The sequence below is a fragment of the Coregonus lavaretus genome, assembly GCF_964263955.1.
Source record: "Coregonus lavaretus genome assembly, chromosome: 29".
Classification (NCBI taxonomy): Eukaryota; Metazoa; Chordata; class Actinopteri; order Salmoniformes; family Salmonidae; genus Coregonus; species Coregonus lavaretus.
The window spans coordinates 32,333,699-32,344,100 of NC_140016.1; the positions used below are offsets into that span (position 1 = coordinate 32,333,699).

Below are 10,402 nucleotides of genomic sequence, written 5' to 3' on the forward strand. Positions count from 1 at the left end.
GTGTTCTATCATTTGTGTCTGGAAGCAGCTAGCCAACGTTAGCCAGTTAGCTTGGGTGCTTGACTGCCGTTGAGAGGTCAGAACGCTCCGATCAACCTACTCCTCGGCCAGAACGTCCAGTGTGCGCTCTGAACGCTCTGAATTTACGCACGCGCACTCTGGCACTCCAGATTGAATTTACGAACACACCCCTAGTTGGCTAATTTAGTTGGTTTGCTAACGCTGTAACGCGGTAGCTACTCGAAATCCACGTGACAACGTTACACACTCACTGACCAGTATCATGAATATATTCCATATAGTTGGCACATCGTTGTTTGAGTTAGCTAAACGTCTGCTAGTTTATCGACATTTTAGTAGAACATTCACGTTGTCAAGATAGCATCTGATTCTTCTGTGATCACACTGGACCCGTTACCATGGACAACGATGTCGTTTGAAGAAGCTTCAAGATCATTGGGTGATGTCTCGGTGCGATTCAACGTAGATTCTGATTGGTATAGCGGGGTCCAGTATTTTTTTTTGTCTTCCTCCATAGTAGCTACGTTAAAAACAACTACGTAATAATTCCATGCGGAAGCGTTCGAAGATTAACAAATTCATGTGACCAGCGCCGTTGCTAATTAGGATCCCAAACCAACATTGAAAAATCACTGATGCTAATTGATACAAATCATGTTTATATTAGTGAATATGGAGGTTGTCATTCAACAAGGTAATTTTTCTTATTTTATTGATTTAAGATAATGGATAAATATATTCCAGATCTACACAAACATGGTTTCTCTACAAGTAAATAATAAATACATTTAACATGGCAATGTGGGCATGCAGTGAACCGGAAAACGAGGGGTATTAGCCACAAATCAGTTGAATTGAAGACATTTTAAATTAGAAAACCTATCCAAAATGCAACTATACACTTGCATTTGAAGCCAGCCTACTCCTTCCCATTTACTGAGTACCATGTGCTTTGTGCACAGACTGAGGAACTGCTGGTAGAGTGAAACTGATTCATTTTTAGCATAAATCCTTTGACTGCATGTCTTTGTACCATTCAAGTCTTCAAAAGTACAGCAGATATTCCACTTTCTCATTTCAGTGCCATGTAACACCATGTAGTGAGTTACATGGCATAGATCACATTTCAATTTCAAAGAGTAAAAATGTGTTAAGACAATCATAACAGATGCTTTCAGCGTAAGAAAATGTATAAAATGGAATTGGTGGATGTAGAAATCCCAGAGCAACTGACATCTCATCTCGCCTTTAAAAAGCACAATATGATTAATAAAAAAAGAAAGATTGCAACTATGTATAGTACAATTTAAATTAAATATCTAATCTCAGAAGTTAATCTTTTTTTGCAAGAGAACAAGTATTTTGTCATGAATAAATAAATCATACAGGACAGACCAAAGACAATTACCATCATAAGGTCAATCCTTAGAAGTAGAACACAGATAGTCAGCTGGTGTTCTTCCCAAAGAGAGAGAAAAGGGGGTGGAGGAGGGGGAGTGAGTGTCCAGCTGCTCCATAAAGCCATTTCAAAAACAAAATCGGGGGATTTTCAGTGCATCGCAGGCAGAGCCTCAGCCTCCGCTCTAGCATATGAACAGAGCAGCAGGAACACAGACCTGACATGTAACATTAAAAAGTATTTTTTTCTCTCTCAAAGTTGTTGCTCGTCAGTCCCTCAAGTTGACATGCCGCCACACCCCTTGCAGTACAAACTATGGTTGTGGGGGGACAGAAAGTGAGGTCACACTGCAGTGGGGGCCAGGCGACTCATAAAGGCGATACTGTTGAGGCACATCTTTCTGAAGAAGGCCGGGCAGGCGGGCTTCATGATGAAATGCTCCAGCAGAATCCGAAGCTCTGAGAACAGGGTGCTGGGAGGGGTGGAAATTATGGTTTGAGAAATGCAATTAGCCATATTTGCTATTGTACAATGATCCAACATATTGAAATTACTACACCTACAGAAGTCAATTGAGGCTACTTACCGGCAATATGGGTTTCTCCTTGAGGTGTAGCGGAGAGTTAGAAACCTGTAGTAAATGAAAGGCTGCAGCAAGCTTCCCTGGCCACTGTAAACAACAAAAACCAAGAGTAAATCAAGTGACTGGGTGGGGGGTGGGGGGGACAAACTATGAATTCTCATCTCAGTGCATACTGGTATTGTAAGAGAATCTAAAAGGAAAAACCCTTATCAGACTTCAGTCTAAGGTACCATTAAAATGTGCACAGAAATAGACATACCTGAATAGCATGAATACAGTGGCTGGCATGAGGAAGATCTCGTTGCAGGCGATGAACTTCAGGATGTTCTGCTGGTTGGCTGTGAGCTTGTTGAGGAAGTTCCTCACAAAGGGCAGGCTATTAGGGCCCATTGCCTACAAGGGGAATTATACACATCAGGATGACCAAATAATGAAAGAGCACCTTATGAATGAGCATAAATTAGCAAAATTACTGTATTTTACCTAGCCAACACTCATAAAAGGGTATTTTATGATTTGGATGGTGACAATGACCATCCAAATCACAAAATACCCTTTTTCGAGTGCTGGCTATGCTTTACCCAACTGGCTTTTGATGGCTTCACTAACGTTTAAATGTTTTGGAATCAAAAGAGGATACTTACATCCAGAACCTTCTTTGTGTAGGTGGTTGCATGAAGCAACGAGAAGAGGAAGACTGGGAATATGCTCACTGTAGACAGCGGTTAAGGGGCAAAACAGCAGTAAAGATGGACAACACAAAACAAACATTGAAGGGCAGCTTCAAAGTGTTTTCAAGCAATGCCTTCTTGTTAATAGGTAAATAGGTTTTTTGTAGGTTTGCATAACTGAAACCATGACCCCAACCATTACAAAAACCTTCCTGCATTACAATTAGCATTCTCCCCAAACCAGTTTGGTGGTGATATACCAAGCTTTAGCTTTATCAGACACCCTTATGACAGAACAACCAAGGCATGGTGATATTAGCCTGACATGACAACGACCCTAGGATTTGGCTATACAACACAAACAGATCTGGGACCAGGCTATGGTGATAGCCTTTATGTATGGTTGAGAGGATACTTGTGATGGGGTTAGAGTTGACCAGGATGAGGGAGTACAGCAGGTAGTGACAGCTGTCCTCTTGGAGTGCCTGGGCTAGGAAGGCTCTGCTGAGCTGGAAGTGGGGGAGCCGCTGGTGTAGTCGCAGCGCACTGGTGAGGGCGTTGGCCAGCAGCGCACGCTGGTAGAAATTGGCAGCCGCCTGGGGTCTGGAAAATGTAAATAAATGCATTACTCTGAGGGGAACTCAGACTGGTTAATTACATTTTGGAGTATATCGAAATGGTGTAACAATTTGGACCACAATATGCTATGAAAGTGAATATGTGGTGGCATCAGGTGAACATTCAAGACATTAATTTGATAATGCCATCACTAAAATATTGTTAATTTCGCAGTTCTGCATTGGTTGTCTGTGTCAGATATTGTTGCTATATGCACATCCAGAAAAATATTATCCCTGGTGCTGGAACTGAGTAAACATTAACAATAATGTAAAACCCAAACTGCAGTAGAAAACCAAACGACCAGTCCCTATCCTAGCATATTGCTTTCGTAAATAGCTAATGTAGATCAGGGCTCTCCAACCCTGGTCCTGGAGAGCTACCATCCTGTAGGTTTTCGCTTCAACCCTAATCTAGCTCACCTGAATCTCATAATTAGCTGGTTGATAAGCTGAGTCAGGTTCATTACATTTTAGTCATTTAGCAGACGCTCTTATCCAGAGTGACTTACAGTTAGTGAGTGCATACATTTTCATACTGGCCCCCCTGTGGGAATCGAACCCACAACCCTGGCGTTGCAAGCGCTATGCTCTACCGACTGAGCTACACGGGGCTCGTTACAACTGGGTTTGGACTGAACACCTGCAGGACTGTAGCTCTCCAGGAACAGGGTTGAGAGCCCTGATATAGACAAAGTGAAAAATCTGAGCATTGACCCTTACCCTAAGAGTGGTAGAATGAACATTATTGAGCAATAGATGGTGAAGAGCCGTGAGAGCCACATTGCTGTCTCTAGTTTGTTCGCCAACATGAATTGCTGTGAAAAAAAAAAATTAGTACATTCAAGTTCATGAGGTTAGAAAAACTTGACAAAATATATTTTAGAGTCAACATCCACAGGCCTATATTGTATCATTGAGCACTATCCAAATGATCTGCAATACGCCAAAATGTGAGACCAAAAAAAACTAATGTCTACCTTACTGCAAGGATGCAATTACCTACACAAAAATGTTTTCCCTGCCTACTTGCATTGCACTACAAATTTGGGGCTCCACACTTTTGCATGTTTTTGTAATGCAACTTCGCAGGACAGCCGATTAGTGTAGATAAGTGTCCTTGTGTTGAGTACTTGCACAATGTAAAAAATAGGCTTTACGCTGGGTTTATACTCCAAACGTTCATTGTAACATTTACATTTACATTTTAGTCATTTAGCAGACGCTCTTATCCAGAGCGACTTACAGTTAGTGAATACATATTTTTTTTTATACTGGCTCCCCGTGGGAATCGAACCCACAACCCTGGTGTTGCAAACGCCATGCTCTATCAACTGAGCTACATCCCTGCCGGCCATTCCCTCCCCTACCCTGGACGACACTGGGCCAATTGTGCGCCGCCCATGAGTCTCCCGGTCACGGCCGGCTGCGACAGAGCCTGGATTCGACCCAGGATCTCTAGTGGCACAGTTAGCACTGTGATGCAGTGCCTTAGACCACTGCGCCACTCAGGAGACAGGTAACATCACTGGAGAGTGCGTAAAGTTACAACCTACGTTATGCAGTGAAATGTGTGGTGAAGTCACAGAGCTTCTCCACTATGGAGTATACATCCTGCCTAACAAGTACAATCTATGATCTTGATGAAGTAGAAGTGCATGATTACTCACCACTGGCCCTAATTGAGGGGGAGGGGCACTTGTTTGCTCTGTGTCAGCCATCTTCTTGACTCTCGTTTACCCCTGAAGAGAGACGGAAACACAAAAACCGTTTAATGAATAACTTATAGCACCCGGACATAGAAAGCCCACTTGACTCTCAAGAAATGGCAAGAATGAAAATGCTGATTAGCTTATACACCCACGTTCATGAGTTGATTTTGATATGCGGAGTGCAGACAAAACAACTAGCTAAAACGTTTAAACTGATTCAAACTAACGTTACCCAACTAGTTAGATGACTGTCAGTCAGGGCATCAATATTTTTGGCTCAGCTGTAGCTTTGTCAGAACATAGGCGCTATCCAACTAGCTTAGCTAGCTACTAGACAGCAATTATTAGCCACACAAACGTGAGACAGATCCAGGGAGTGATAACTAGCAAACTAGTTCGGAAAGCACATTTGTTGGCTTTATATAATGAGTTAATTGAGAAAACGTTAGCAATGGCGAATCCCGGTAAATGAATTAGCTAGCCTAATGTACACTAGCTAGCTAACGTAGAACTGCCTCCACACTCTAGAATGTTCTGACGCTTGTTAGCTAGCTCAGTTCTGGCTAAACTAGCTGACAAGCATGTAATGTACTGTTAGCTACCTTAAATATTCTCTGCGTGGACTGTCTGACTTCAATGTAGCTAACACGAATAATTAGGTTTAGGCTATATTTTCCGAAAATTACCTGAAACTGTCGAGATCAACGTCAGATATGCAGTTTCACCAATGACTCTGTTATTTTGTTGGCTACTTTCGCTAGCTATTCAGCAATATTCTTCTTCTTCGGTGGTGTTTATCGGCGGTTGGCAGTCAACGTTATGGTGCATTACCGCCACCATACTGTACTGGAGTGTGGGCCGCCTTCTTCTTCTTCTTCTTCTTCTTCTTCTTCTTCAATGAGGTTTAACGGCGGTTGGCATCCAATTTGTTGCATTACCGCCTCCTACTAGACTGGAGTTCAACTCCCTTATCGTTCCTTGAAAAATAAAATAAACCAAAGCAAAGAAATATCCTACCATAAATACGCCATTTAGCAGACACTTTTATCCAAAGCAACTTACAGTCATGTGTGCATACATTTTTGCGTATGGGTGGTCCCGGGGATCGAACCCACTACCCTGCCGTTACAAGCGCCATGCTTTACCAATTGAGCTACAGAGGACCATCTAACACTACACTCACACCTTCAACACTACAACTAATAATTAACCCCACCCTTCTCCACTGTTTAAATACACTCACTCCTACCTCATGCCCTCAACCTGAATTGATGGGACATCACCACTTAACACTCCCTGTAACTCTTCTGCTGTCAAGTCTCGCACACCCAAATATCTCTCTACAGCTGCCACCACCACCTCAATTTTCATCGATTTGCGTTCCATCCCTGCAGTACAATTAGTAACCATTGCTATAAACGCTAAAAATCCAATCTTGCTGACCATATATAACTTTTTGGTTTATCCCTATGTACTGGTACATCTCTACTACTCACACCATTTCTCTCAGGATCCCTCCCCCTTGACCCATCTTCCTCTACTTTCTTCACTGCCTCCGCATATGACAACTTATTCTCTACTCTTACCCTGGATACCTCAACCTGCTTCTCTCGCACTGGACATGTCTGATCCCCAGCCCCATGGCCACCCCTACAATTAGCACACACCACCACTTTCCCCACTGCTTCACACTACTTTGTCTCATGCCCTTCTGCACACTTCTCACACCTTGGTATCTCCCTCCTACACACTGCTGCCACATGCCCATAAGTTTGACACCTGTAACATCTTAAGGTATTCGGCACATATGCTCGCACTGGGTAACTTATATATCCTAACCTCACTTTCTCCGGCAAAGACTAAACTTCAAAACTCAAAAGAACAGACAATGACTCTCACCACCCTGTTTACATCGCACCAAACGACGAGCATCACACACACCGGGAATCATCTCCTTCAGTTGGTCAACTTTTACATTCACTGCTACTCCAGTAATCACTCCTCTCAATGGCACCCTTTTCTTAAGAGCGAAACAATTCACAATTCTTTCCCCCATTTGTTTAACTCTGAGCGCCTTCTCCCTCTGCCCAACAGAAACACAAACAATTATCACTAGACCACTTCTGGTTACCCTCACCGATTCCAATTTACCCAACACTCTTTTCACCCATCTTGAAACCACAATTGGATCAGCCAAAAGGCAAGGATCCATTTTTTCCACAAACTTCAAGCCTACGGCCACAGACTCATCTTTATCCTGACCCGCTGTGCAATCCTCGGGCTCCGAGTACTTCACCACACTTTCCACATCCGAGACATCACCCTCATTCACTTCCATTTCTGCTCCTGTCTTCAGCTCACTTTGCTTACATTTCCAACCACTCTTCATTTTTAACTGACTCAAACTCACAATCTTCCTCCATCTCTCTCTTAGACCTCTGCCTCTCTTTTCCCCTCCATTCCTCCTAATTCATCCAAGTATACGTCTCCTTATGATAATACTGCATTTCTCCAAACCTATATCTGTTTCTTGCCTTCTCTAAGGACTCAATTTTCCCCCTCCTTTCCCTTCCAGCATCTATTCTATCATCAGCCTTGACCTCTTCATTGCTCTCCTCTTCTGATCCGCTGTCCACCTCTCCTGATTCACCATCGTCTTCCGATCCGTTATCCTCACTATCATCGGGACTTACTCCCTTTCCAACTGCTCGTCTTTTCGCTGAAGACGCCATGCTCCTTCAATCCATCACACAGGACTAGAGTGTGGGCCAGAGAAGGGGAGAAACTAAATCCAACCTGCCAGCACCGTTTCTCTTTAAAAAAGATAACAAAATATTTGCGAATATTGTATCTAATGACGTTCTACTCAGTATACTCTTTAAACTCATTTAATCTATCCCCTTCTCCTTCATACTGGATCTCAGCCTTTCTCTTTCCCTCTCATACTGCCCAGACAGTATCAGTACATGCCCTATTGTCTCTATTTCCTGTCAATAGTCACAATTTCCTATTGGATGCTTTCCTATCACATTTTGTCTTATGCAACCGGCTGTGTCCCACCCTTAATCTTGTAAAAATAGCCTACTCTCTTCTGTGTCTTCCTGCCGTCCTCCCTGACTTTCCTCTGTACTTGGAATAGATGCTTGCCCTTAATGTCTCTATTCCACTGATCCTGTCATCTCTGCACCACCACTGTCCATATCAGGCTGTTTGCCTCTGCCTTGCTCATTGAAACTACAACATCTGCATCCCCACTACTAAGTGCTTGTTTAGCCAGTACATTAGCTGCCTCGTTCCTATCCGCCCCCACATGGGCTGGGAACCAAGTAAACTTGGTATGTATACCCATCTGTCTAACCCTGCCATGGGTTTGTAGTACGTCATAAAGCAGGTCTTGTCTGCTACGTGAGCTAAAGGACTGCAGACTCATCAACACTGCACGTGAATCAGAGCAAATAACTACTCTGTCTGGCTTGACTTCCTCCACCCACTGCAAGGCCGACAGTATGGCCATCAGCTCCGCCATATATACAGCCAGATGATCTGTAATACGTTTCCTGACTGCCACCCCACATTCCTGCAGTACAAATGCTGACCCAGTACGTCCTGTCCTTGGATCTTTTGGACCATCTGTGTAAATGGCCACAAAATCCGGATATACAGTACAGTATCCAGACGTCTATTAAACAAACCAGATGGATCAACACCCTCCCTATCTTTCCGTAGTCTCTCCAACACTTCTAGATCAACTACTGGAGGTGGGAGTAGCCATGGTGGGATCACAGGAATAACTACCATTGGGCTAAACTCCCTTCCATATAGTCCCATCTCCCTCGCCTGGGTATTACCCACCCACCCAAAGCTTGTGTTCTGTTCTCCCAGCATGCCTGTATTACCCACCCACCCAGCATTACCCACCCACCCAAAGCTCATGTTCCCAGCATGCCTGTAAAATCCCTTTCGCAGGATGAGACACTCCATGTCCCTGTAAATTGACCCAATAATTAATTGCCAGCTGCTGTCTCCTAACCTGCAATGGCATATCCCCCATCTCCACCTGTAGTGCAGCCACTGGGGAGGTCCGAAAAGCCCCACTACATATTCTGAGTCTTTGCCCCTGTATGATATCTAGCCTTTCCAGTGAGGTCCGGGCTGACGAACCATACGCTATACTGCCAGTCTATTACAGATCGGATCAATGCAACATACATGGTCCTCAATGAGGAATGCCCAGCCCCCCACTCCTTCCCTGTCAGACAGCACATCACATTTAGCACCTTTTTACATTTTCCCACCACTCCCTCAATGTGTTCTGCCCAGGTCAGTCTAGAGTCAAAGTACACCCCAAGGAACCTGAAGGCCCCCACCCTCTCCAGGTTTCTCCCATATAACCTCAAGCGTACTTCATCTCCCACCTTCCTCCTGGTAAAGAACACTGTCTGAGTTTTCTCTACAGAGAACCTGAATACCCACATTAATGCCCACCTCATCAATTGCTTCCTGTCCCTTCCTGACTATAGCGATTTGCGTCATTCCCACATTGAAGTTACATTTATCAGCTGACCTTGGCTTGCACCAGAAAGGGGAAAATATATTGCGATATTTGTAGACGTGACCAAAAATGTAATTCAAATCATCCCTGTTTTATTTTATTATCTGAAACTAGCTAGGTACATTTCAAGTATGGCTTATTTTATGTTGTCCTAGCAAGATTTCTGAGTCAAACATTCATCTTACTGGAATTATTTTATTGTAAATATACAGAAGCCTACAGATCTAGGCCTACTTCAGTCAAGATTCAATGTTTAAACTTAATTGGTATTGTGTAAATACACTGGAAATTCTCCCAATAAAAGATATGGCATCTAATGAGTCCAAGTTCTCACATGTGCAGTAGGCTAGGAAAAGGCTACAGGGGGAATCTGCATGATGGTTCCTTGCATTGCATCATGTCCATACGGGGATGCTAACAAGGGATTTATTACAGTGTTGTAGCTCAAATGACTTTGATCTATTAATCATAGATTTGTGGTACATGGCATATGTAACAGTACTTTAAACAGAATCCACTTTTTTAGAAGTGTCAAGCCAGCCAACATTCATCTGGAGGCCAACCTGAATCCCATTAAATTGGGCCAGTACTCCTTTATATTACACACACACACACACACACACACACACACACACACACACACACACACACACACACACACACACACACACACACACACACACACACACACACACACACATTAAACACACACACACACACACACACACACACACACAGGTTATTATAGTAAACAAAAACTGAAACAAAAACTAATCATGAAAAAACTATTCTGTAAACTGAAATAAAATAATTAAAGGACCAATTCAGCCATTTTTATCTCAATATC

The 10,402-nt window shown here is 43.3% G+C and overlaps 1 protein-coding gene across 1 annotated transcript; it reads right to left on the minus strand.

The window, feature by feature from the left end:
* Nucleotides 1–716: 716 nt before the first annotated feature.
* Nucleotides 717–5,794, minus strand: LOC311104713 (transmembrane protein 33-like). The gene is made up of 8 exons (XM_084146597.1): nucleotides 5,690–5,794; nucleotides 4,962–5,033; nucleotides 4,015–4,109; nucleotides 3,090–3,277; nucleotides 2,648–2,715; nucleotides 2,263–2,396; nucleotides 2,007–2,090; nucleotides 717–1,892 (listed from the first exon to the last, which is right to left on the minus strand). Exons 2-8 carry the CDS (start codon nucleotides 5,010–5,012, stop codon nucleotides 1,763–1,765), a joined length of 750 nt encoding a protein of 249 aa, XP_084002723.1. The 5' UTR covers nucleotides 5,013–5,033; nucleotides 5,690–5,794; the 3' UTR covers nucleotides 717–1,762.
* Between the last annotated feature and the right edge of the window lie 4,608 nt (nucleotides 5,795–10,402).

Coding starts and splice junctions, on each gene's coding strand:
- LOC311104713 (XM_084146597.1), bottom strand. CDS start 5,012: ATGGCTGACACAGAGCAAACAAGTGCCCCTCCCCCTCAATTAGGGCCA. Junction 2,397..2,647: donor ACACAAAGAAGGTTCTGGAT/GTAAGTATCCTC, acceptor TTCCCCTTGTAG/GCAATGGGCCCTAATAGCCT. Junction 2,091..2,262: donor ACTGTATTCATGCTATTCAG/GTATGTCTATTT, acceptor TGTTGTTTACAG/TGGCCAGGGAAGCTTGCTGC.